Raw genomic sequence first — 27,248 nt, 5'->3', positions numbered from 1 at the left:
CTCGTGCCCCTCCCAACCCATTCACACACGCACATAAGCCTAGATGATTCGACTATCGGTCGACTATAGAAAGATTCGAAAATTCTGATTCGACTATGAAAATTCATAGTCGGGGACAGCCCTAATATGTATACAGTATTTACATACGCAGGCCCCACCATTTGATGCTCCATGTGACACTGTGATGATTCAGTGTCTGGGCTTCTTTCTTCGGGGTTCCTCAGGCAGGGGCTCTTCACTGATGTCCACGTGGATTCGTGGAGCGAAGCGTCTGCTGGTTTTGAAGCTCTCAGTGATGATGACACGTCCATCTGGCTGCTCTGTCTCCAGCAGTGAAGGGCAGTTGAGCGTCTCCCACAGCCGCTGCTTGATCTTCAGTCCCAGTTCAAGGCTGTCGTCTACTCCTTTTCTTCATCATGGCTTCCACAGCGCGGTACATGTCCTGGTAGCCCTGTACACTGCAGCCGTGGATGGAGACAGGCTCTTCCTGCTGACATAGAGGCACCGGACACTCATCCTCTGAAGAGACTGAGGCTACTGGACAGATGTCAGGAAGGACAGCAGCATTCTTCAGATAGCGCTCTTCATCTCTTCTTCAGAGATGCAGCTGTAGGTGTGATCTAACCAGCTGTGAAAGCTCACAGGCCTCTTGAACGGAAGAGATGCTCCATGATGATACCTGGAGAAACACTTTACAAATCTGACAAATTGATGAAACTCACCAAACTGTAGAGTTAAAGAGTTTGTAGGACTTGTGTTCAGGCTTCACAGTTTCAAGGACAGTTTGTAAATTTCAAATATCAACTCAAGCTGCTGTTACTGACATAGAATGTTGAGGCTCATTTAAATGTTAAATGTAACACTCAGCAGTAACTCAATTAGAGCAGCTTGAGCTCTGTTGTCATTATCATCTTCAGTTACAGTCTGAAGATGATAATGAATATATAATTCCTAATCTGTGTGCGTATGTAATGGTGTCTGTAAAGGCCAGAATCACTATTAGGAATATCTCTTTGTTAGTGGGTCATGAATGAATCAGTGCTTCTGAATGAATCTTTTAAGTGAAAAATATATATATTTTTTCTTACTTCCTAGCACTGACACTGATATTATTTGTTCAAGTGTCTTCCTGTTGTAGCAAACGACTGCTTTGGGGGCTTTTTTCCAACCTCCACAGACATCCAAAGTACTTAATTGGCTGGATCAACTGTATAAATGTGGCTAAATGAATAGGGGGCATTTGATTTATTGAAGAAGTGAGTCAATCTTGTTCAAAGGGGTGTAAAAAAGGATTAATTAAAGAGTTTAATATGCATTCACACAAACCATTAGTGTTTTGGGGGGCATTTTAATGTAATGTTTTTAGAAACCAGTTGAGAACCACTGCTTTAAATTACATTCGTCTTAGGAATCCGTTTTTATGACTCTGGGCCAAGTAAGCCTAGCCTAAATATATGCACAGCGATGTTTTGAGAGAATTCACTGGCATTATTTCAAAAAATGAGCTGAGATCTGAACATTGTGCAACAGTGAAGATAAAGTTACGCTTTCCAGACAAGTTGCTCTGTGCCTGAACATGTTGACCATTTTTGTTCAGAAAGGCCTTGCTTTTATCACAAGGTAGTTTTCGTTAGCTTATCTTTTTTAGTTCTGTCCATTTATTACCAATTTTACCATGACACATTTGACATTCATTCAACAGAATCTTCCAGCTGTTTTCTGCTGGTTGATAAGCGTAACTGTGCACACTCCCAAAGACAACATATGCTGATTTTTTTCAGTTAAAATTAACCGTTTTTTCCCCCTTCAGGAAAATGGATTTGTTGGTGGGGGCTCCTCTGTTCATGGATCGTGGCTCAGATGGGAAGCTGAGGGAGGTTGGTCAGGTCTATGTCTACCTAGGCAAAGGTGGCTTCACCTTCAACAACGTCATCAAACTCACTGGTTCTGAGATCTATGCTCGATATGGAAGCTCAATTTGCAGCCTGGGAGACCTCAACATGGACGGATATAATGGTAATCTATGCTGTTCTTTTAGGAGCCCAAATTAGCTTTCAACGCAGACAGACAGACAGTACATATATAGTCATCTGGTCATAGTCTGATGCTGTTGTCAGTCTTCCTTGCCTCATTGTGCAAGGGTAATCATGACTCATGAGCTTTTTGAGCAATGGCTGTACTTGCAGATAAAAACACAGTACTGTTACTCAGTAACCACAACTTAAAAAGGTTTAATCCCTTTGTTTTTTCTCAGATGTGGCCATTGCTGCTCCATATGGTGGGCAGTTCAACCGCGGCCTGGTGTACATTCATAACGGGCGTCCCACAGGGCCGAATCCTGTGGCCTCTCAAGTTCTGGAAGGAACATGGGCATCTGCTTCCATGCCTTCAAGCTTCGGTTATGCCATGAATGGAGGCACAGATGTCGATCAGAATGGATACCCTGGTTAGATTTCAACACTCATTCCTGTTTTACACATTCACACATCTTTTGCAATTAACTGATTACAGTCAATTCACAGCTACTTCCTCTCTCTAACTCTTTTCTCACACTCATTTTTTTTCTCTCACATGCTCTACTCTTATAGACCTGATTGTTGGGGTGTTTGGAGCTGACAAAGCCGTTCTGTACAGGTACACTATGCTGACGCTTCACTTTGAAGTCACACATGCGTTTGATAGACTTTTATGATCAGGGCCGGATAAGCTATTAAAGGTGGTCTCATTTAATACTGCAGCATTTAATTTGCTTTATGTGCAAGTAGTGAACGTAGTTACAGCCTGTATTAAAAGAAAATCACAGTGGAACATTTGCCATCATCTATTTTTGTACATGGGAGACCACCAGGCTTAGATTTACACTGTATTGCACATACTGTAAATGCTGTAATGTACAGTCAGCTCATCATCATTGCACAATAAAGTCGAAAAACAGTGGTCAAAAGTTTAGTAATACAATGTGAAACTCCCTTCCCAGTACATGTAGGTCATTAACCGATGCTAAGTTGAAAAATGGTTATTCAGAATCCCAGACAGTACTGATCTCACAAACATGTACATGCAGAGTTTTACAAATACAAACTTTTTTGAAAATCCAGGATTGTATAAAAATGGCATCTATAACAGTTTACTGGCATATTAAAAGTGATAATGTAATATCTTAGAGTTATAGGATTTTTAATAACAGCTATGTAATAATTATTCAACCCCTATTCAACATTGTTGTTTGTACGTCACTTATTTGTATGGTGGGGAACAAAATTGTCTTAAAACACAATTACGCCTTTAGAAACTATTAAAAAACAGAATTAGCTTGAGCTGTTAAACTTAGACCATGCATGTGCTGAAGTTGAGTATCAAATCTGGCAAAGTCAACAGAGCTGTTACAAAAGCTATAGAGAAGAAATAGTTATATTATATTAGAAAGTCTAAGGCTATGAAGATTTCCAAGACATTCGAAGTTCCTAGAGACACAGCCTTATTTTTTTTTTACCTTAAAACCTGAGGGTGTTGAAGAAAAAGCACAAAATTATAAAATTTTTGATCAGAGCAACTGAGAAAAACCTGCAATGTACAGCCAAAAACTTGCAAGATGACTCGACGAAAGAAGGAAAAACATTTCAATGCAATCATAATAAAGGGTTATTTACATACACAAATCCCCAAAATACAAGAGCAAATAGCCTGTTTAATTTTAAGGTTCAGGGAGTCAGAAAACTAAACTAAACTGATCATGTAAAACTGAATTGGTGTTTTCTACAATTGTCTACTATCTTACAGTGTAAGGAACTTGTCTGAATTGGCAGATTGATGATACCTGCTTGTTTTGTGCTTCTAGGGCTCGTCCAGTCATCAGCGTGAACGCCACACTGGATATCAGCCCACAGATCCTAAATCCTGAAGACAAGAGCTGCACCCTTCCTGGAACAACCACCACCGTTTCCTGGTGAGTCAAGGTTTTTTCATCAGTTTCAACAAAGTATACATTGTAGAAATTTAGATGCCAACAAGTTCCATCTAATGATGAAAATTAAATTGCCTTAAAATCATTGCAATAATCACTTTATTGCCTCTTGTATCTTCAGTAAAATCATAGCAAATATATTGTGAATATCCCTAATATATTGCTAAGCTTGACTTTTACATATGTGACCCTGGACCACAAAACCAGTCTTAAGTCGCTGGGGTATATTTGTAGCAATAGCCAAAAATACATTGCATGGGTCAAAATGATTGATTTTTCTTTTATGCCAAAAATCATTAAGAAATTAAGTAAAGTTCATGTTCCATGAAGATTTTTTGTAAAATTCCTACTGTAAACCTATCAAAATGTAATTTTTGATTTGTAATATGCATTGTTAAGAACCTAATTTGGACAACTTTAAAGGTGATTTTCTCAGTCTTTTTGATTTTTTTGCATCCTCCGATTTCTGATTCCAAATAGATGTATCTCAGTCAAATATTGTCCTATCCTAACAAACCATACATCAATAGAAAGCTTATTTATTGAGCTTTCATATGATGTATAAATCTCAGTTTTGTCAAATTTAACCTTATGACTGGTTTTGTGGTCCAGGGTCACATATATTTTTTTTGAGGGTTGTTTTTGTAACATTCTGCTTCTGTTAAAATCAGATGTTTGTGCAAGAATACAGTAACAGAAGCATCAGTCTGCATAAAATTAAAGAAATTAGCATAGATTTGGTTCATTATCAGTAAAATCTTGTCTTAACAATAATGCATTTAGAATATATTGAAAATAATAGTAATTCTATTTAATTCTTTTCCTTAGCTTCACTGTGAAATACTGTCTCAAGGCTAATGGCAAAGGAGCGCCATCTTCCCTTCGTAAGTGCTTATTTTATTTATATATGCAAATAATCGAAACGTATAATATTCAGAGCAATGGAACCTATTATTGCATGTAGCAGTAGCTGTAAACGGAGTCCTGCTGTTGCGGTGTGTTACGAGCACTGCTGCGGGGGGAAACTAGAGCTCGACGTGTCAGGCATCAGTGTGTTTGGAGCCGGACGTACGCTTCAGAGCCGTTAAAAGCCCAGCGTCCGGCGCTCACAAAGCCTTCACATGGATCTCACAGTCTGGGGTGTAATGGCTACCAGACCCACAGCCCACTGTTCATAGACCACAGACCATGATGCCAATTCATTATTTCTCTGTGCGCTTTGAAGTTCTCCTATGCTCTGGTTGAGCTAATGGCTGCCGTTATGCAAGCTTAAGGTGCGGATGTGTGTATGGTGCAAGGCCTGTCATAAATGGATCTGCCACTTACAGCTGAAATGCATAAACTGTATCAGTTTAGTTGTTTTGAGTAGGACATGTACTAGTTTTATACTACTGTTAAAAAGCTTGGGGACAGTTTTTATTTATTTGCAAGTAAAAGATTTCTGTTTGAAATAAATGCTGTTCTTTTGAACATCTGATCAATAAAAAAAATCTAAAGATCACAGTTTCTGCAAAACCAGTAGGCAGCAAAATTCTATTTCCTGAGCATGTTTTCCGGATCATGTGACAGTAAAGGCTGCTTAAAATTCGGGCTTTGCCATTTACAGGAATAAATGACATTGTAAGTATATTTAAATAGAAACAGTTATTTTAAATTGCAATAATTTTTTACAGTTTTACAGTTTTTACTGTATTTTTAGACAAATAAATGCAACCTTGGTGAGCATAAACTTTAGAAAACTAGTCAGTTTAGTCAAAAAAGTTCTGCCAGGTGAAATATAGTATAATAGATATAGTTACTAGTTCTGTCCTGCTTCGTTTACCTTACTATGACTAGGCAGACAAAGTTTCAGAATACTGAAAAAGTAGTGTTAATGAGTCAGTGTGGCCTGTGTGGGTCAATAGGGTCTGGCTGCAGACCTGCACCTCCACTGCCAGACCTGCACTCTCAGACCTGCACTCTCCGTCACCCAAACTTCCTCTGCAGGTGACGTCACTTGCAATCGACACCTGCACACTACGGTACCTGCGACGTCACTTGCAATCGACACAAAAAACCGCAAATAAGTTTCCAGTCGTTCGTTTGCGTTGCCAAAGACGCTGTATTGAAGCTGTTATATGGTTTAAAGTACCCGTTGCCAATAAAGACGCAGTAATGATGCTGTTAAATGGTTTAAAGTACTTTAGTAGTATAACCAGACAGAAACTTTCCCCCCAGTTATTTTTTGCTGCTTGTTTATCATAGGAGTATAATGTTGTACTTTATCATTCAAGTAGGCTACAACTATATTACATTACCAAACTATAACATTAACAAAAATTAAGCAGATGCAATTTTTTATTTTAGTTTTTTAATGTAAGCTAGTTACAAAGAGACAGACTATTTACTATTATTTGGAAAACTAGCAATAGTTTTATAAAATAGTAATATAAAAATAAGTAAAAGCTTAAAACACTTCCACAACAAATAAAAACAGAACAGAAAGAATGCAAAGAGGCAAATTATGTATTTTCTTTTATTTCTGCAAAGAAGCACATTATGCATTTCCTTCCTTTTCAGTTTGACAGAATACTTTCAGATTCATAACATCAACTACATGTTCAAGGAAGAAGTCGATGTCCTTCATCGCAGTAAAGATAAAGCTGAAAGGTTCCAGAGCAACAAGTCTGTCCTCTGAAAATTCAGCCTTCTGTAATTTGTCCATGGCCTCATCAACATCTTCATCCTCCATGCAGAGTACTTTGGGCAGCTGAACAGAACCAAGCAGCACACTTGGCTGTTCCAAACATATATACGTATACGTAGATACCCCATTGGACCGCTCCAAGCACATAGATGCGTCCGCCATATTGCAGCGGTCCACTAGACGTCATTCACCATACTGTAGGTTCGCAGACCAACGGCTGTGCAGGACTGTTATATTTCGAATATTCAGTGATTACTATGGTGATTTACCTAGATCTATGGGTGAATGACGTCAACTGGACCGCAGCAAAATGGCGGACGGCTTACGTATAAAGGCCCATAGAAACAGTCGCTAATGAGGCATCTACGTATATATATCTATGGTTCCAAACACCACTTGCTGGCTTTATTTAAATCTCCCATCAGTTGATTCTGTAAAATAACACAAAGAACAAGAGAGATACAAATGTAAGATACCAAAAACATTAATTCAGTATTGTGCAAAAAAAAACAATTACTTGTTACTAGTCCTGTAACAAAATAATGTACCTCTTGTGATGATTCCATCAGTACATCTATACTTGCATCATCTGCCTAAGAGCAGGATAGAAGAAACCAGTTATACACACACATACATATATTTATAATATATAAAATGTCACTCAAATGAAGTAATCTGAATTGAGAAGAGTAGGAGCAGAAGAAAACATCAAATGTGGTGCTTTACAATGTTTCACACTACCTGTTTTGCTAATAAAAACACCACATTTAATTGTCTCATTCTACTTATATTATCAGTAACACAACAATCACTTCCACTAAACTATACAGTAGTTTACGTGTAAGCTATATAATTAACTTACGAAAGCATATATACCATTCTGTTCAGTAGTTTAGCTTACTTTAAATGTATTTAAGTCAGTGACGGAGTGGTTGACTAGTTAGGCTATACAGCTTAGGGCTGCTCGATTTCAACAAAAATCATAATCACGATAATTTTGGTCAATATTGTAATCACGATTATTTAAACGATTATGACAGGGTCCAAAACTTTCTATAGTAATTAATTTAGATAGCAATACAGCGAAAAAGATAAAAAAAAAAAAAAACAGTGATTAAAAAAATATTTTTCTGAATACTTTTCTGCAAGTCTAAAGTAGTCTAACAATACTACATAAATTAAATGTAATTATTTTTGAATGTAAAATAAAACTGCATCTTCACTGTAATAGTTAAACATCCTTTGTGTCTGATTAAAACTACAAACCTCCTTCATTCAAAAGCAGTGAGTGATTTTTCTTTAAGTTTTATTCATATTAAACAGACAGCAGAAGGAATCCTATGTGTTGCACTTAACCGCGCGGACCCAATATACTGTTACACACGTTTTTTAATTTCAACTGTTTATGGTCATTTAACTGACAAGCGTTTACATGAATAATCAACAAGCGCCTCATTTTCAAATATTTTTGCGTGTATTTGACCGTTTAGGCGCGCACCTGAGTTAAAATATAACTTTACAAGTCCATGTTCGGCTCCGTCTTTGAGCGCATTCAAAAAACACCGCAACTTTTCCTACGCGCTATTAAAAACATAACATCAAAGAAACATGAATAAATCAAGCATGTCCCGTTTTATGAAAGTCACGTAACATGATTTTGCTGATTTGCATGTGAAATTAGGCTTTTATGGAAGAGCGAAAGCGCACCACTGGAAAGGGGGCGGAGTGGGGCACAATAATCGTTTCATCTCGATTACTGCATTTTCATGATCGTTTGAAGCAAAAATCGAAATCGAATTTCGATTAATTGCACAGCCCTAGCTAATGCAACTTTTTAAACACAACCAGTGAGCAGCGAACACGTTGGCAAACATAATTTTGTATATCAGAATACAATCTAATAAAACGTATAATAAACATACACATATGTACTTACAGCAATGATTCTTGAACGAATTCAGAAGTTATTCTCAATCCAACACGTCCCACTACACGCAGATTGCAAATAGCGCAGGTACCGTAGTGTGCAGGTGTCGATTGAAAGTGACGTCACCTGCAGAGGAAGTTTGGGTGACGGAGAGTGCAGGTCTGAGAGTGCAGGTCTGACAGTGGAGGTGCAGGTCTGCAGCCAGACCCTTCTCGTGTGGGTGGTAGTTTACCCATAAATGTACTCATCCTCATGTCGCTCCAAAATCATAGAGCTTTCTTTCTTCTGTATAACATAAAGATTCGGAGAAATGTCTTAGTGTTTATGCAGTGTAAGTCAGTGGAAACCAGTGGTTCAGTGGTTTCCAGTGTTCTTTAGTCTTTTTTTAATTCTCTTTTGTATTACGTAAAAGAAAGAAAGTCACACAGGTTTGGATTCACATGAGCGTGCTGTTCCTTTAAGGAAAATGTTTGAATTTCCTAAAGTTTCAAGGCTGTGTTTATATATCTGTGCTAACTAAAAGGGCCATAGTGAAACTCCATAAAGGTTGATCTATGAGCAGGGTTGGGACCGTTACTTTTAAAATGCATTTTGTTACAGATTACAAAATACATGCTTTAGATTGCTTAAATTAAATAGCTTAATCTAAATGCTACAGAATAATTAAGGGGCACATTAATGTTTCTCTCAACGGTCCAAAACAAGTCCAATAAAGTGCATCCATCCATAATAAAAAGTGTCAATAAAGACCTCCTGTAGCGAATCGATGCATTTGTGTAGCTGTTAATTCGTCAGCTAATTTGTTCAAAACAACGCTTCATTCAGGACCCAAGTGTTGCTCGCAGACCCGCAACTCTTCTGATGTGGATTTATATTAAAGGCAGTGGTTATTTGCATTAAGTGCAAATAGATGCTATTTACAGCACTACATAGAAAAAAAAAGTGTTTTCTTTGCAATAACTAATAAATAATTAGATGCTATTAATACTTAGTGCAAACAGTGGTAGATATGTGAAGAGAAATGGGAGAAAAATGTGAGTTAAATGAGTTCGGCATAAGGCTTATTTGTAAGCGGGTCGATCACGTCAAATCTTATCACTATGTGTCTTACTTCCTACTCCACTACTGCTGTATTTAAATAGGCATATTTTCTAATGATGTCAGTCCCAATCAGATTTGCTTTTTGAATTGGATAAAATCAGCATGACGTTTGAAACCATGCTAATTTTCAGGTAAACCACACTCTTCTTCCTCAAATTATATTGCTTAACTATACCATATGTTATAAATATAGAAAAACAAGAACTTGTACAGACAAACCTCACTAGCACTGTGTGAAAAAAAAAATTGTCAGTGTGGCGTGGAAACAGTGTTGGCAGCCCCGGTTTACAAAGACTAAGAAGAACATAAAGATGTTTTTTTTTTAAGGTTAGATGTATAGTATTTTTGTTGCAAGAGCTGTAGTTTGATTACCACCCATTTAAAATGTTAACTATAACGAAATATAAGGTTGAAGTAAAAAGTTTACATACACCTCACAAAATCTGCAAAATGTTAAATATTTTACCGAAATAAAAGGGATCATACAAAATGCTTTTTTTTTTTTTTTTTTAAGTTCTGACCTGAATAAGATATTTCACATAAAAGACGTTTACATGTAGTCCACAAGAGAAAATAATAGTTGAATTTATAAAAAATTACCCCGTTCAAAAGTATATGTACAGTACGCTTGATTCTTAATATGGTGTTGTTGTTGTTTTTTGTTGTTGTTGTTTAATGATAGTTGTTCATGAGTCCCTTGTTTGTCCTGAACAGTTAAACTGCCTGCTGTTCTTCAGAAAAATCTGAAGAAAAAAAAAAACTGAGGGACTCATTTGCAACTATTACAGAAGGTTCAAACACTCACTGATGCTCCAGAAGAAAACGATTCTTTAAGAGCCAGGGGTTAAACTTTTGAAAAGAATGCTTTGTACCTTTTTCTTATTTTGCCTAAGTATATTTTTTTTAATTTAGAGTTGCCCTTTAGAACCTACAGTAGTTACTTACATGTTTCCCAGAAGACAAAATAAGTAAAAATTTACCCTGATCTTCAAATTCAAAAAGTTTTCACCCTCCACCTCTTATTGCATTGTGTTTCCTTCTGGAGCATCAGTGAGTGTTTGAACCTTCTGTAGTAGTTGCATATGAGTGTAAACTTTTGACTTCAGTGTAGTTACTTATAGTTTTTGTTTTAAATATTTAATGACATTGCATGTATTTTATAACTCCCCAGCCCTGTCTAAGAGCCATAACCATTGTGTCTTTTGAGCAAGACCATCAACCCCAGGTTATTCCAGAAAGACTGAACCTGAGATTTAAAGCAACTAAATGCTTACAGAGGTTCAAGAGTATCACTGCGTTTAAAGGTTTCAGGGTTGACTGCTTGTCTTCTAAACAGTTTCATTTGCAGATTATATTTCTTTAGCTTGTTTCCTTTAAATTGGCTCTTTCTTTTAAAGGAGAAACTCTGTTGTGTGAAGAATGTAAATAGCTCCCTCATTCCTTCTGAATTTACTGCTTTGAATTGCTGTTTGTGTTTCTCTCCGTTATAATTGAAATGAAAATGTGGCCTGTTAAACCTTTTCATTCACAGATTTCCAAGTGGATCTGACTCTGGACCGTCTCAAACACAAGGGAGCCATCAAGCGGGTGCTATTCCTCCATAACAAGATGTCTCATTATTCAAAGAACATGACTGTCTCCAACAGCCAGGGACCAGCCTGCGAAGAGCTTCAAGCTTATTTAATAGTGAGCAAATCCATTCACATTTGTGCATTTGACATGTTTTTAATCAAAGCATTTTACAGCGCTTGCAAGGTAACAGATGATCTAGGTGTTCCTGATGTAATGCTCTGCCAGTTAAGAAACAGGACCATACAGAATCCCTATGTGACTCATTCATGTCTGCTGGTCATGCCAGTATTGGGCTGTGAGAAGTTTAGTGTAGTTTTGCTTTATTTGGCTGACTGAAGAAGTGCTGATGCCTTTATGTCATCAAATATGTGTTTGCACTAAGCTTAAAGCTGTGGTGGCAAATAGCCCAGATGTTTGGCACCGCAATATGCCGTTATTTTGTTTTTAAAAAGGAACAGTGTGTTACAGAGCTAAAGAAGGATTTGACCTGGAAAGCCAAAGCTCTCTTTCTTGGACATAAAAGTGCATGTAAGCTGGACTGAAATTCCCCAGCCTTGAGCTCACTAAACTAGAGGCCCCATTTCTCTCTTGGCTCTCTACCTCTCTCTCTCTCTCTCTCTCTCTGCTAACAGGATGACTCAGAATTCAGGGATAAGATCACACCCATTGCTGTTTTTATGGAGTACAGCTTGGATTACAAAACAGCAGCAGATAAGACCGGCCTGTTGCCCATCCTTGACCAGTCTGCACCTACAAATGTCACCAAGCAGGTACAGCTGTTACCCACACTAGACTTCTGGTTACAGAGGCACTACATATGCACGACTTTTCAAAATATTTTTGAGCTGTAGTGAATAAGCACTCTGTGTTTGCTCATTGGGTGGGGCTTCGTGGGCTGAGTTGCATCTTTCATGTACTCCGGAAAGATCTCAGTGTCTGTAGGAAAGAATGATGATGGAAGAGATGAACAATGTTTATATGAAATATATGGCAGAAAATTAAGTTAAAGTTAAAATAGCAGGAAATTGAAATTTGGAATCTGGAAAAGTCATGGAAATAATTACAATCCTATTATGTCCTAATAAAATCTAAATGCAGTGCTTAAAATGTTTTTCACTGTGAGAAAATTGTACTTAAAAATTCTAAATTGAATCACTTTTGGTCTAAATGATGAGAACTGTTGAGTTCATTTGAATTATTTGTGACCCTGGACCACAAAACCAGTCGTAAGTAGTATGGGTATATTTGTAGCAATAGCCAGATACATTAAATGGGTCAAAATTATAGATTTTTTTTTTTTTATACCAAAAATCATTAGGATAGACCATGTTCCATAAGGATATTTAGTAAATTTCCTACTGTTTTGATTAGTAATATGCATTGCAAAGAAGTTCATTTGGACAGTTTTAAAGGTGATTTTCTCATTTACATTTTTTTGCACCCTCAGATGCCATATTTTCAAGTTGTATCTCAGCCAAATATTGTTCTATCCTAACAAACCATACATCAATAAAAAGCTTGTTCATTATTAATTATTAGGATTTTTAGTTATCACAAGAGACTCAAAAATCATAGGAATTCATTGGTCGTAAAGTGTGAAAACCCTGAACTAGACTTTATATTATGTAGAAGCTGAAACACTAACCAAACACTTACATGCTGAGCAAACAATTAACATTAAAAAGCACTGAATTAAAAATAGAAACTCTTTCTAACTTCCTGTAATCCCTTTGTAACTTTCCAGGCTCACATACTCCTGGATTGTGGCGAGGACAATATTTGCAAGCCAGACTTGAAGCTGTCTGTTGTGAGGTGAGTCACTGATTCATTTAAGCCTTAAATTCCACTGCAATGTCTGGCGGTGTGGAGCTGGAGATTAACTTTGTGCTTTTGGTGCTGTTTTGTGCTCTAGTGACCAGAAAGAGATTTACATAGGTGACGATAACCCCTTGACCCTAGAGGTCACAGCAGAGAATGGAGGAGAGGGGGCATATGAGGCAGATCTTACTGTGACCCTGCCGTCTCAGGCAGATTTCATTGGGGTCGTGCGTAACAGCGAGGTAAGCAAGGGCCTATCTACACCTCATAAACTGCACTGTTCTTCCTACCATGACTTCTGTAACAAGACAATTAATGTATTAAGAGTTGATTTAACAGATGTTTCAAGTTAACAATTTAACACTATGGACAATACCTATGGCATTTTGTTGGTAAATCTATTTGTAAACACAAGCAAATGTTTGTTTGAATGAATTTAGACAGTAGTCAGATCATGCAAAGCAGGACTTTCTTTGGAATCTTTGGAAAGCATTGCCTTATTAACACCATTTAGTGTAATTAAAGTCCCCATGAAATCAAAATTGAAGTGTTTTTGGCTTTTAGTATAAATATGTTAGCTATAAGCTAGTGCTCCAAATCAATGCTAAAATTTGCAGTTACAAGATATAAGCATTCAAAACATACAGTGTCAAACTTGGTTCAACAATTTTAATTACATCACCCTGCACTTCAGCTTCTCATGAAACTTTCTGTCCAATCAAATGCTCTCTAAAATCGAAGCTTCCCGTCCACTACACTATAAATAGATGCTGAAGCTGCAGCTGAAATCGTGATCACTTGTTCACAGAATTTCTATTTTCTGTACGATGAATGGCACGTAGTGCACTATATAGGGAATAGGGAATGATTCAGACAATGTTAATATGCATTCCGTTTTTATGAATTTTATCAATTGCAATGCCACATACTGTCAATGATGCACAAATTTAGTTGAATCCAGAGCACTAAAGGGGCATTAAATTGACATTTCTATTGTTCAAATTTCAAATAAATGTTGTTCTATGTGTGCGTAGTGACGTCGTCATTTATGATTGTTTGAGGGTTCATGTGTTATTTCTGTATCTCAGACATTGTCTAGACTGTCCTGTGCCTTCAAGAAAGAGAATCAGACCAGAGTGGTGGTGTGTGATCTTGGAAACCCAATGAAAGGAGGAACTAAGGTGACCAACAGACTTTCCGAACTGAAGTGTCTGCATATTTATTTGTTCCAAGTGTTGCTAATACAGTAGCTGTTTCATTTCATATTTTTCTGTAAAATTGTTGTTTGTGTAGATAATAGCAGGATTGCGCTTCAGTGTGCACCAGCTCTCTGAACAGGACACAGAAGTCAAGTTTGACTTGCAGATACAGAGGTATTTTAAATAACACTTGCAATTACAGTAATATATTTGATAGATTTGTTTGCAAAATCTAATGTACAAATGTAAAGCAAAGACGTTCTAAACGTATATTTTCACTTCCTGTCTTTTTATTTAAATCTGTAAAGCTTCAGACAGCATTTGCCTCTAATGCTGCAGTTCCCTGCTGACTGCCAGTGTTTTTTTTTCTTCAAGTGTTAATTACAGGGAACTGCTTTTTTGCGCCTCTGTGAGAACATCCTGCTTTGCTTCCTGTCTCTCACTCTTTTTTCACACCCTCATGTCTTTGTCTGTCTTTACCTCAATGATTTACAAAGCATTTCTGAAACTGGTCCTTGGTTATACCAAGCTTTGTCTGTAAATTAATGAAATGTATCAGGTTTTTAAAACAACAGCACCACCTATTGATTGATTGTGAAAGTTAATAATTCCCTTCTGCTTTCAGCTCAAATCAGTTCAACAATACCAGCAATCTGGTCTCTGTTGTCACAAAGCTTGCTGTGCTGGCCAAAGTGAAACTGAGAGGGTATGATCTCTTAAATCATATTTCTGTTATAATTATGTGACACATATGTGACCCTGGACCACAAAACCAGTCATAAGGTTAAATTTGACAAAACTGATTTATACATCATATGAAAGCTCGATAAATAAGCTTTCTATTGATGTATGGTTTGTTAGGATAGGACAATATTTGACCGAGATACATCTATTTGAAAATCAGGAATCTGAGGATGCAAAAAAAATAAAATACTGAGAAAATCACCTTTAAAGTTGTCCAAATTAAGTTCTTAACAATGCATTTTACAAATCAAAAATTACATTTTGATATATTTACAGTAGGAATTTTACAAAATATCTTCATGGAACATGATCTTTACTTAATTTCCTAATGATTTTTGACATAAAAGAAAAATCAATAATTTTGACCCATGCAATGTATTTTTGGCTATTGCTACAAATATACCCCAGCGACTTAAGACTGGTTTTGTGGTCCAGGGTCACATATTATGTAAACTGGTTTAAAATCAACATGAAATGCCATTTAGAACACATTTTACTACAAGTTGCAAGTTATAACGTTTAGAATGACTTGCACAATAAAACTAAGAATGTGAATTAAGATAATAAAAATGGTTCAGTATGGATTTAATATGTTAATAAAGAACTGAGTGATAAAAAACACTTGAACGTTATATTAATTGACTTGTACTAGACACAGTCTTCAATGTGTGTTTGTCTGCTCTGTCCTGTGTAGGGTGTCTGCGCCAGAGCAGGTGTTTTTACCCATCGCTAACTGGCAGCCAAAAGAGAATCCTGTTCTGGAGGATGATATTGGACCTCTTGTACAGCACATCTATGAGGTAGAAAATGCTGTAAAGATCATTGGTCGAAGATTTATTGAACTTCAGCAGTGCATAATTTACAATTTTATTCCTATCTGCTGCACGTATCTTCCTAGCTAAGGAACACAGGACCCAGTACTTTCAGTAAGGCTATTTTGGATGTGCAGTGGCCCTACAGATTCAACAATGGCTCTCTGCTCTACATCACCAAGATTGAAGTGGACGGAAACATGAATTGCAGCTCAAACAGGGAGCTCAACCCTCTTAATGTAACTGTAGGTATCCCACAATCAAATCATGAAAGTATTTCTTTATATGTGTTAATATATAAGGTGTGAACAGGAACCAAAATTCCACTCCACACAAGCTGTATGTTAAACATCATGTATATTCTGATTGGCTGTGACATTTTGTAACATCCAATAAATAGCATTTAACAGTGTGGACAGATCAATTGGTTATGTGGATTGTTAAAAATGTTGCTTGTTTACAAAATGGTTGTATTTAGGGTCTCATCTAATCAGTGTTGTTTTCGTCAACGATGACGATGACGAAATCATTTCGTTGACGCCACTTTTTTCCATGACGAAAACGAGACGATGACGAGATAAAAATGGCTCGTTGATGACTAAAACATGACGAGACGTGTGTGAGTTTTCGTTGACGAGACGAGAATAGACGAAAATGTTAGTGGGTGGTCCGTCAGACGTTTCAAATGCATGACATTTCCGCTTATTGTGCATGCCAATTAAAACCGAAAAAAGTACCTGCCGCTATGGCAAGCCGTTTTAGCATTAAATACTCTTTGCCATACTAGTATGGCAAGCCGTTTTAGCATTCCATCCTTGTTTGTCTTTTATGTTTTAAAACATTCCTTCATTATTGTAATTATTGGTAAAAAAATAGTCGATCCGGAAGCTCACATTGTGTTGAATTAGCCTATAGATCTGCTATTTTCAGAACTTATAAGTGACACTACCCAACAGCAAAATACTTACTGACCTACATTAATTTGTTAAAAGACTACTTTTCCCCCAGTTTATTGACTAAAACTAGACTAAAACCTTTTTGACTTTTCGTCGACTAAAATTGGACTAAAACTATCACATATAGAAGTGACTAAAATTTGACTAAAACTAATAACCATTTTAGTCCAAAAGACTAAGACTAAGACTAAATCTAAGATGGTTGTCAAAAACAACACTGCATCTAATATTCTAGGGATAAACTTATGCTTTTGCTTTCACCTAGAATCCCAGATTTGTTGACAAAAATGATACCTCTGCCAGCGGAGACAGAGCCGAGGGGAGGGACAGACACAACGTCCACCGCAGAGACCTGGAAGACAAACAAGGGGAAGAGAACCTGGAGGTTCTGGTATGTTCACAGCTTTAACAGTTGCTATTTGATAACAACCATTGTCTGTGATTATTTGGAAGAGTTTTATATTGAATTTGAAAAATATACACATTACTGTTTACTTATGCAGTTTTTTCAAATAACTGTTTTCCAATTGAATATATTTTTAAATATAATTTCTTTTTGTGACTCAAAGCTGAATTTTTAGAAGTCATTACTCTAACATTGATTATTATCAGTGTTGAAAACAGTTGTGCTGTCATACATTGTTTTTCTTTGATCAATTAAAATTTCAAAAGAGCAGCATTTATAATTATATAATTTTAATGAATATGTATTATAAATTTGAGTTCAACTATTATCATGTTCATTACAGTCAGTAGATGTCATTGAACTGTCCTTTACACCAGTGTGCATGAATGCAAGTACAATTGTTTGTTTTGTGTGTATCCACACAGGATTGTGGGAATGCAGAGTGTCAGGAGATTAAGTGTTGGGTCGGCCGGCTGGAGAAAGGCCAGAGTGCTATTTTATTTATTTACTCCAGACTTGCCGTAAGCACGTTTCTCAAGGTAAAATAACTCATTTGACTGACACTGCAGAATCTTAAATGCCTTCAACATCCTGTTTTTGCTTCACAGATGCTAATACATTTAAAACACATTGCGCTGGTTTTCTTTCCTTTTAGGCTGAAAGTCAGAACAAATCGTACAATGTTCGATCCTCAGCCTCCTTCAGTGTCATAGAGATGCCATATAAAAATCTGTATTCTGAGCTTCCAACCAGCACGACATCAGTAAGTTCCCATGATCATCAATGTAAAGGGGATATAACAGTATAAACTTCTTTTTAATCCTTTTCTTAGATTTTCTTGGGTCAGAAAGAGAGCGGAATGGTTGTTAAACTATTATTTATGAAACTAATGAAACTGGGTATTGAAATGATGTCTCTTACTGAAATATATAGTAGAAAACCTATGAAAGACTATCCACATTGTTATATACATATTTTGGACTGTGGGGGCACCCTTATTTCGATGACATGAAATGGTTGCACTCGCTAGCTGTTTTTTCCGCAGCACAATTCAGAAAAATAAAATGCTAATATGATGCCCTAATATGCGGCTTTTGGTTGTAATTTTCAGTCGAATGGCAACAAGAGAAGCGATGCAAGTCTTCACTACTTTTGCTAAATAGAGGAGAAAAGTATAGGAAGGTGACATTGCCTATAGACTAATAAAACTGCCTAAAGACCTGCGTCTTTGTTCTCTTTACTTTAGACCACTTTAGACTACAGCTACTAAACAAGCTTACAAACAGCAGAGACAAGAATTCCTAAATGCCATTCTGGCAGGATGTAAACATGCTAATACTTGTCATGACACCGCAGCCGTTGAAAGAGTTTCCGGGGGCATTTTGACTCCTTGTGGGGAAAATCAATGGTATGGCATAAACATATTAAGCCTATACATATATCCATCGCCACCTGTGACCTCTTTCAGTAGCTGTGGTCATTGTATCAGTATTATTTTCAGAGTTGTGTTGTGGAAAAAGTAGTTCACAGAGTGCATCCATTTCATGTCATCTAAATGATGGTGCCCCTCCCAAAGTTTAAAATATGCATAAAACAATGTGTATTTTTTAAAATAATGTAAATCATTTATTGGTTTTCTACAACATATTTCAGTAAGAGACATTATTCACATTATGTGCACCAGATTACATTATGATCACGACTGAGGGTTGTATGATGCCAGTGTCATTATCACACATCTCTGTCCTGCAGGCCTCTCTGAAGGTGATCTGGAATTCAGAGAACCCTCCGCCTGTCCCAGGTTGGGTAGTGGCTTTGGCTGTCCTGGCTGGACTTCTGCTCCTGGCTCTGCTCATATTTGTCATGTATAAGGTGAACAGCCATAAACTTTATTTAAATATCTTAGACTGATTGGTAGTTTGATGGGCTATGGATGTCAAAAGTTGCTAAGTCCTGTCTATAATCATCAATTGAATACATTTTATAAATATACATTTTTAGCCCCTAATGAGTGACTTTACTTACTTTGACCTATTCAATAGGTGTTTATTTATTTTATTAATTAAAAAAACCCTATGTCTGTCTCTTTAGATGTTTACTTAAAGGGATGGTTTGGAGTAGAATTGACTTCATTGCTATGCACTCCGAAGCCCATCCCATCCGAAGTTTTTTTTTTTACCTTAGTCAAACATTTATGGAGATATTAGAGTTTTTCAAATTGCTTGTTACAGGAGTGAATGGTACATGTGATGTATCTCGTAAATTGCACCACTAAACGTGCAAGTAATCTTACCAAACTTGTACAGTAGTGTAAATAGGTTATGTACTCACAAAACGCTTTGTAAGTCCACCATGAGTGTTTTAAAAACACGTTTTAGCCGATCCCTACTAGTCTCAGAAACTACAAGTCGACGTCACTTCCCTGGTTTGAAAAAAGCACGTAAAAGTCCTCCTACTACAACTGTGTGCATGTCAACTTGTAGGAGGACTTTTACGTGCTTTTTTCAAACCAGGGAAGTGACGTCGACGTGTCGCCATTTGTAGTTTTTGAGACTAGTAGGGATCGGCTAAAACGTGTTTTTAAAACACTCATGGTGGACTTACAAATGTTCCGATGCAGTGTTTTGTGAGTACATAACCTATTTACACTACTGTACAAGTTTGGTAAGATTACTTGTACGTTTAGTGGTGCAATTTACGAGATACATCACATGTACCATTCACTCCTGTAACAAGCAATTAGAAAAACTCTAATATCTCCATAAATGTTCGACTAAGGTAAAAAAAACTTCGGATGGGGTATTTAGATGGGCTTCGGAGTGCATAGCAATGAAGTCAATTCTACTCCGAACCATCCCTTTAAAGGGATAGATTAAATCCCTTAAAGGGATAAATGACAATTCTGTCATTAATTACTCACCCTCATATCGTTCCAAACCAGTATGACCTTCGTTCATCTTCATAACTCAAATGAAGTTGTTTTTGATGAAATCTGAGAGTTTTTTGACCCTGCATAGACAGCAGTGCAACTGACACGTTCAAGGCCCAGAAAGGTAGTAAGGACATTTTTAAAATAATCCATGTGATCATCAATAACGACTATATTCAAAAATGTTTTTCTCTTCCATGTCTTTGACGTGCATTCACAAAATGAATAGTTATTTTTGTTTTCTGTATGCACAAAAAGTATTCTTGTAGCTTCTTGTAACTTTAAGGTTGAACCACTGATGCCACATTGACATTTTAACAATGACCTTTCTGCACCTTAAACGTGGTAGTTGCATTGCAGAGTTAGAAAACTCTCGGATTTCATCAAAAATATCTTAATTTGTGTTCCGAAGATGAAGGAAGGTCATGGGTTTGGATTTGGAACGACATGAAGGTGCATAATTAACGACAGTATTTACTGAATATCACTGACTGATTTCATCTTGATTTCTTCCCTCCTCAGTTGGGCTTCTTTAAACGTGTGCGGCCACCTCAGGACGACAGCATAGAAAAAGAGCAGCTTCAGCCTCAGGAGAACGGAGACAGAAACACAGAAGCCTGAGCTCTTCATCTTCACTAGTCTATGACAGTGCCGACACAATAATGCCACATCAGCAGGAGTGTGTTGATGAGAATACAACATCCTTCACAACTCCTTCATCTTTATTAGCAGGTCAGCATTTAATCATCCAGACAGCCCTGATGAGTTGAGATGGCTGTCGTCAGTTGATTGGCACACAGCTGAGTTGGTTCGAATAACCACGATGCTCTGTTAATAAGACTAAAGCCCTGTGCCAGTCCCTGTTCCCTGTGCTCCTGTCTTTCTTCTACTGCACTGAGTCTTAAGACGAGATTTGATTTTCAGTTGAGCATAGAGTTTAACACATTTAAATCATAATGCATTTCAAATTGTTTACAAGTAACAAAAAGATAATGAACCTTAAATACAAAATGAGATCGTGATTTTTATTTTAAGGAAAGATGTGACAGTTTGGTACGTCGTTAGATTGCCGGTTTTGCTTCTTCTGTGGGAGATACTTTTTGTTTTGAAAATATTGTTTATCACTCTGCTCAGTTTCTGCTGTCAGGAGGCTTTCTGCAGGACTTTGGATATTTGGTTCTTATATGTTTTCTTCGCAGTTGTTTCAGCCGTTGGGATTTAGACTCTGATTTCTTATTTGGGCGTAAGGTGTATTATTTTGAGAAAATATTCTTATGTTTGTCTACTGTAAACACATTATTTTAGAGCAGGGTTGTGTTGGTGCATTTAGAGCATTTGGTTGAATTAGTATTATAAACCGTAAAATAATATCTTTGCACAATTGAGCAATAAAATGGTAGCATTTTTGTATTTTGAAAACTTACCCTTTATGGACAGAGCACCTTTAATATAATGTTTTAATTCACCTTTAAGTTTTAATATTCCTCTCAGTCACAATCTAAACAAAGTATTTTTATAGATGAAACACTAGTCTGTTTTTAAAGCTCATATTTAGCCAAATACTTGTTGATAAGAATAGGAAAAAAATGTATTTAGTGTGATTATTCCCAATGAATATTAACTGATAAGAATGAAACATTGTTAAAAATGTACAAAAACTAAAAGGCTGGAATCCTTAACAGTATTGGCATTTTAATTGTTTTATATTGGAAACAATTATTTAACTAATGATTTTATGGCTTAAAGGTTGCGGTTCATTCTTGGTCTTCAGATATACTGAAATACTCAACCCATAACACTGAAAAACCTGGATTTCTTATGTTGCTGTATTATAGTAATGCTGCTGCCCATATGAATTTACCCATATTGGGTTGCCATAAGTATGTTGTCTAAATGAAAAATTGCATACATTTGTAATTCAGTCAAAATTATGCATCAGGTAAAAGGATCCAGAATATATTCTCTTTTGTTTGTAAAGTTTGTAAAAAAAAAATATATAATAGAACATAATCATAGCAACAAAAATATGTAGTTTTGAAAATCTACCATGTTTAAAACAGATCACTGACTTTTGACTTTATTTTTGACTTTCCTTTTCTTTTTCCCCACAATTTTGTTTAGCAGGAATGTTGGTAATGCTTCTGTAATTCAATAAACAACTATACTGATGTAGTTGCATTTCTTTTTTCTTATTTGTGACCCTTAGAAGTAGCACAGGTATATTCGTAGCAATAGCCAACGACAATACATTTAGTCAAAATTACAGGTTTTTCTTTTATGGCAAAAATCATTAGGATATTAAGATCATGTTCCATAACGATATTTTGTAAATTTCCTACCATAAATGTATTTAAACTTAATTTTTAATGAGTAATATGTGACCCTGGACCACAAAACCAGTCTTAAGTCGCTGGGGTATATTTGTAGCAATAGCCAAAAATACATTGTATGGGTCAAAATTATTGATTTTTCTTTTATGCCAAAAATCATTAGGAAATTGAGTAAAGATCATGTTGCATGAAGATTTTTTGCAAAATTCCTACTGTAAATATATCAAAATGTAATTTTTGATTAGTAATATGCATTGTTAAGAACTTAATTTGAACAACTTTAAAGGTGATTTTCTCAGCATTTTGATTTTTTTTGCACCCTCAAGATTCCAGATCTTTAAAAGATGTATCTCGGCCAAATATTGTCCTATCCTATCAAACCATATATCAATAGAAAGCTTATTTATTGAACTTTCATATGATGCATACATCTCAGTTTTGTAAAATTTAACCTTATGACTGGTTTTGTGGTCCAGGGTCACATATGCATTGCTAAGAACTTAAAGTGATTTTCTCAACATTTCTTTTGTTTCAATATCTCGGCCAAATCCTGACAAACCATATATCAATGGAAAGCTTATTATTGTATAAATCTAATTTTTTTTGTGTGGTTTAGTGGTCACATTTATGAATAGATGTGGACTTGAATTTAGTATCTGTTTTTGTGGTCTAAAGGTCCTGTTATCATAACACCGTTTTCTAATCTAGTGATGAGCCTGACCGCAAAGGATTTGTTTAGCTGTTAACTTAACAGTTATCCGGTTGATCAATAACCAAATGCAGACTTGAAATACAAGAATAATCATCTTTAAATTCTACAGTGCTTTCATAGTTTTTGTGTACTTGAAACAAAACAGCTGTAAGTAAGTTATGTGCTTGTGATGAAGAAAATGAAGAAACGTAAAATGAATTGTGGATTTGATCATTTATTGTAAAAATGTTTGCATTGCACTGTACATAACGTAGCAGCTCACTGTGCATCCGTCAGCAAGAAGCTGAGATCACTGCCCGGTTCATACTCTGTAGTTTGCTCCCCCCTGAAAAAGAAATAATCAATTTCACTATTCTCCTATTTGGCATTATTTTTTTTTCCTGGTGTATTTTCAGTTTGCATGTGCAAGAGTCTCTGTATTACCTCTGGAACAGACGTGCTTTGGTGCTTCCAAGTAAGGTGGCTTTGTTTCCCTCCACTAAGAGCACTGAGCCTTCCCGAAGACCCTGCCATTAACAGTATATAGTGGTAATGCTCAACTACTGCTGGACTAACAACTGAGAATATACTGCCATTTAGAAGTTTAGGGTCAGGAAAGACTTTTTATTCAGCAAGGATGCATTAAAGTGATCAAAAATATCAGTAAAGACATTTATAATGTTACAAAAGATTCCAATTTCAAATAAATGCTATTTGACCCTTCAATTCAACAAATAATACTGAAAAACTGTTTCACAGGCAGCTCAACTGTTTTCAATATTGACTGCTGAAAAATCAGCTTTGTCATCACAGGCATAAATTGCATTTTAAAATATATTTGAAACGGTTCTTTTAAATTAATATTTTACAATATTTCTGTTTTTACTGTAGTTTTCTTTCTTTTTTTTATCAAATAATTGCATCTTTGTTGAGCATTAAATAGTCTTACTGACCCCAACATGTTAACATACCAGCACACATGGTGTTTCTGGCTCCTCGTGGTACTGGACAATTCTCTGTTCACGCGTTTCCTGTAAAATGCAAAATCAAATCTGTGTTCATAAAGCCTGAAGGTTCTACCTTAAGAGTTTATTATATTTCACGAAATACAGCAATGCATGTTTTGGGGATTTTATGCATTTAATATGGATTATTGCAGTCATGTTGTGTGTGGTCATCTGTACATACCCCCATATGTTTGCTGTTGGGATCAGTATCCAGATAGTGTGGGTTAATGTTGAAGGGCACTAAACCAATGGCAGCAAATGTGGGTGGATAGACGATGGGCATGTCATTGGTGGTGTTGATGCTGATGGTGGAGACATTGGTTCCTGCACTAGATCCCATGTAAGGTATCCCGTCCTATGAGAAAACAACCACACCTGTTACAGACAGTTTCACTGTATTTTAGATTTTAATTCATTCAGACAGACACTAACTCACCTCTAAAACTCTCTTTCTAATCTCAGTTACAAGCTTGTTGTCATAGAGAGCTTTTAGCAGGCGGAATGTGTTACCGCCACCTAGTGGACACAAAAACTCTTTAGTACTAAGTCTGAGACCACACTGAAAACATGGTCAATTTTTGAGTGCATGTTAAAATATTTATAGAATTAGCTTTTATTGTTATATTTGATTTTCTATTTAAATTTGTAGTCATTTTTATTAGTCATATAATATCTTTTGTTATTATTATTATTAATTTTATTATTATTATGCGCATCAAGGCTGCATTTACTTGATCAAAAATACAGTAAAAACTGTAATATTGTGAAATATTATTATTTTAAAATAATGGTTTTCTATTTTAATCAGGTTCATACTCTGTAGTTTGCTTCCCCCTGAAAATATTTCAAAATATAATTTATTTCTTATTTCATTACTACAGTCTTCAGTGTCACATGATCCTTCAGAAATCATTCCAATATGCTGATTTATTACTTTTATTATCAGTGTTGGAAACAGTTCAGCTGTTTAATATTTTTTAGAGCCTAATACATTTTTTAGGATTCTTTGATAAATAAAAAGTTAAAAAGAACAGCATTTATTCAAAATAGAAATCTTTTCTAACAATATAAGTCTTTGCTATAATTTTTTATCCTCTGTAAATCTATATATATTTTTTAATAAATAAAAATGTACTGATTGCAAACTTTTTAATGGTAGTTTATATTGTCACAAAAGATTTCTGTTTTAAATAAATGCTGTTCTTTTTAACTTTTTATTAATTAAAGAATCCTGGAAAAGGTATCACGGGTTCTAACAAAATATTAAGCAACACAACTGTTTTCAACACTGATAATAAATCAACATATTAGAATGATTACAGTTATTTTACATTTAAATAATATTTCACAATGTTAAATTTTTTTCTGGATTTTTGATCAAATATGAGCATAAGAATCTTTGAACTTTAACTTATCTCAGTTTTAGTCATTTCAGAAATTAAACTGCAGAATGCAGATTTTTGATTTTGTATGTTTTTTCTCATCAAATTTTTTATTTTATTTCATTTTTTCAGTTCACAACAATATTTTGAATAGTTTCGTTTGGAGAACAATAACAATGTGTTATTAATTTTCTGATCTTATTATTATTATTATTATTATTTTTTTTTTACTTCAAAACAAAAACATAATCATTACATATCTAATAATGTGCAAATAATAAATCCAAATTATTAATACTGAATGGGTTAAAGCTTTAGTATTTTGAAAAATGTATACAAATAAATGCTTTGACACAAAACTACGATTCTGTGCTTTTTTTCAGTGACTAATTAAATGTAAGCAAATTTGTGGATTTTATATTTAAAATATATTTATACAAATCTAATTCTATATATTAATCTTATTTTTAAATAAAATTGAATTTTATTTATTATATAAAATATATGATATTGTTATGCTTATAATTATAAGAAAATGTATATTTAAATATATCAACATATTTAATAAAAGTCCATACCAATGAATATTCCTTCAGCTTTTCTAACAGCATCTACAGGGTCTGGCGTCTCGTGAACGCTGTCCACCTCAAAGCCTGGAAAAAGAGAAAAGAAGAGCACAGCAGAGATGAAGGTCAATGTGGCAGTGACTGTATGCTCAACATACCTGTGGTAAAATCAACAAGACACAAACCCAACGTCTCGAACTTGTCTCTGGCAGTCTTGGTATAGGCATCTCGATCATGCAGTGCATATGGGACAAACAGGATCCTCTTGACTTCCCTGTTGAACAAAAAACAGTTACACACATTTATAACCAGGGTCAATGCAGGTCAGATTACTTTGATTACCAAAACACAAAAGTGTGTATTAATAAGCTTATATGCACTTGTCATAACTGGTGTTTGAGGCCAATAAATGGACCTTTACTTTGCACTTCAATGCATTATATTATATTATATTATATTATATTATATTATATACCTTCCTTATGTATGCATGCCTGCATACAGATATAAAATATATCTAAATATTATTAATAGAATATACCCAGAATATAACCCTTTATTTTATATCAGAATATTAATACAAAGGGTTTTATGACAGTAATTGCGAAACTATTTTTGGAAACAGTTTTCCAAAAGTTTTATTCCTACATTCATAAGCTGGCAACTTACTTTCCAAAAAAGTCTTGGATCTGCTGCTGACAGTGTTGAAGATATCCTCCTCCATGAAGAGTGGAGTTCGATACCAGCAGAAGTCTTCTCCTCATGATCTGCTCTCAGAAATGTAGAAGTTGATCAGAAGAAGTCACTTCTCAGCACATGACCAGCTTCCTTCTGCTGACAGAGCACAGTTTAGAGCTCAGAACAGTTTAGTCGTAATCTTAAATACATAACCTTTGGTCAGATAGTATATCACTCGGATTATTCCACAGAGGACAGACCTTCACAGGAACAAGCCTTGATAAGAAACTTTAGACTGGAATCACGTGATTGCAAAACAGATTTTACTGAGACAGCGGAGGCTGATCTTGAATTATTTTTTACATGTAACGTTATTCGTCATTGGAAGACTTTTTTCCAAAATAAAAGTCTAGTAGTTGCACTACCTGTTCATTTTTTTTTTTTTTTTTTTTTGTTACAGATTAAAACGTTGCTACCTTT

General features: G+C 35.6%; 2 protein-coding genes and 1 long non-coding RNA gene across 4 annotated transcripts in view; 1 reads left to right on the top strand and 2 right to left on the bottom strand.

The window, feature by feature from the left end:
* The window catches only part of itgav (integrin, alpha V), a 43,219-nt gene extending 20,933 nt beyond the window's left edge, over positions 1 to 22,286 (top strand). Inside the window, exons 12-30 of the mRNA XM_073845231.1 lie at positions 1,811 to 2,016; positions 2,255 to 2,446; positions 2,589 to 2,634; positions 3,839 to 3,946; positions 4,793 to 4,848; positions 11,210 to 11,364; positions 11,883 to 12,020; positions 12,995 to 13,062; positions 13,163 to 13,310; positions 14,157 to 14,249; positions 14,362 to 14,441; positions 14,893 to 14,973; positions 15,706 to 15,811; positions 15,910 to 16,068; positions 17,045 to 17,170; positions 17,611 to 17,724; positions 17,841 to 17,948; positions 18,938 to 19,057; positions 20,637 to 22,286. Coding sequence (XP_073701332.1) covers positions 1,811 to 2,016; positions 2,255 to 2,446; positions 2,589 to 2,634; positions 3,839 to 3,946; positions 4,793 to 4,848; positions 11,210 to 11,364; positions 11,883 to 12,020; positions 12,995 to 13,062; positions 13,163 to 13,310; positions 14,157 to 14,249; positions 14,362 to 14,441; positions 14,893 to 14,973; positions 15,706 to 15,811; positions 15,910 to 16,068; positions 17,045 to 17,170; positions 17,611 to 17,724; positions 17,841 to 17,948; positions 18,938 to 19,057; positions 20,637 to 20,735 — 2,203 coding nt within the window. The 3' untranslated portion in view covers positions 20,736 to 22,286. The remainder of the gene's footprint in view (positions 1 to 1,810; positions 2,017 to 2,254; positions 2,447 to 2,588; positions 2,635 to 3,838; positions 3,947 to 4,792; positions 4,849 to 11,209; positions 11,365 to 11,882; positions 12,021 to 12,994; positions 13,063 to 13,162; positions 13,311 to 14,156; positions 14,250 to 14,361; positions 14,442 to 14,892; positions 14,974 to 15,705; positions 15,812 to 15,909; positions 16,069 to 17,044; positions 17,171 to 17,610; positions 17,725 to 17,840; positions 17,949 to 18,937; positions 19,058 to 20,636) is intronic.
* On the bottom strand, positions 6,591 to 8,711 carry LOC141340307 (uncharacterized). The gene is made up of 3 exons (XR_012356553.1): positions 8,587 to 8,711; positions 7,199 to 7,243; positions 6,591 to 7,081 (listed from the first exon to the last, which is right to left on the bottom strand). It is a non-coding gene; the product is annotated as an uncharacterized lncRNA (long non-coding RNA).
* A 1,064-nt stretch (positions 22,287 to 23,350) lies between the features above and the next one.
* Positions 23,351 to 27,143, bottom strand: LOC141340306 (alpha-aspartyl dipeptidase). 2 transcript variants are annotated; one of them, XM_073845234.1, is made up of 9 exons: positions 27,029 to 27,143; positions 26,760 to 26,921; positions 26,276 to 26,364; positions 26,103 to 26,177; positions 24,579 to 24,658; positions 24,324 to 24,497; positions 24,107 to 24,166; positions 23,580 to 23,662; positions 23,351 to 23,481 (listed from the first exon to the last, which is right to left on the bottom strand). In XM_073845234.1, the coding sequence occupies exons 2-9, from the start codon at positions 26,852 to 26,854 to the stop codon at positions 23,415 to 23,417; spliced, it is 723 nt and encodes a 240-aa protein (XP_073701335.1). In that variant the 5' UTR covers positions 26,855 to 26,921; positions 27,029 to 27,143; the 3' UTR covers positions 23,351 to 23,414. The 2 variants fall into 2 exon arrangements, with proteins under 2 accessions (XP_073701335.1, XP_073701334.1); XM_073845233.1 differs by lacking the exon at positions 27,029 to 27,143 and having other exon boundaries at positions 26,760 to 27,001.
* Between the last annotated feature and the right edge of the window lie 105 nt (positions 27,144 to 27,248).

This window comes from Garra rufa, chromosome 8 (genome assembly GCF_049309525.1).
Source record: "Garra rufa chromosome 8, GarRuf1.0, whole genome shotgun sequence".
NCBI classification, from domain to species: Eukaryota; Metazoa; Chordata; class Actinopteri; order Cypriniformes; family Cyprinidae; genus Garra; species Garra rufa.
Note: the sequence above shows the minus strand (reverse complement) of the source record. Positions and strands in the feature narration are given on the sequence as shown.

What these genes read in the sequence shown, in the direction of transcription:
- LOC141340306 (XM_073845234.1), bottom strand. Translation starts at nt 26,854, where the DNA reads ATGAGGAGAAGACTTCTGCTGGTATCGAACTCCACTCTTCATGGAGGA. An exon ending in AGCTGAAGGAATATTCATTG is followed by an intron (nt 24,659 to 26,102) that starts GTATGGACTTTT and finishes TGTGTCCACTAG; the next exon opens with GTGGCGGTAACACATTCCGC. An exon ending in AAAGCACGTCTGTTCCAGAG is followed by an intron (nt 23,482 to 23,579) that starts GTAATACAGAGA and finishes TTTCTTTTTCAG; the next exon opens with GGGGGAGCAAACTACAGAGT.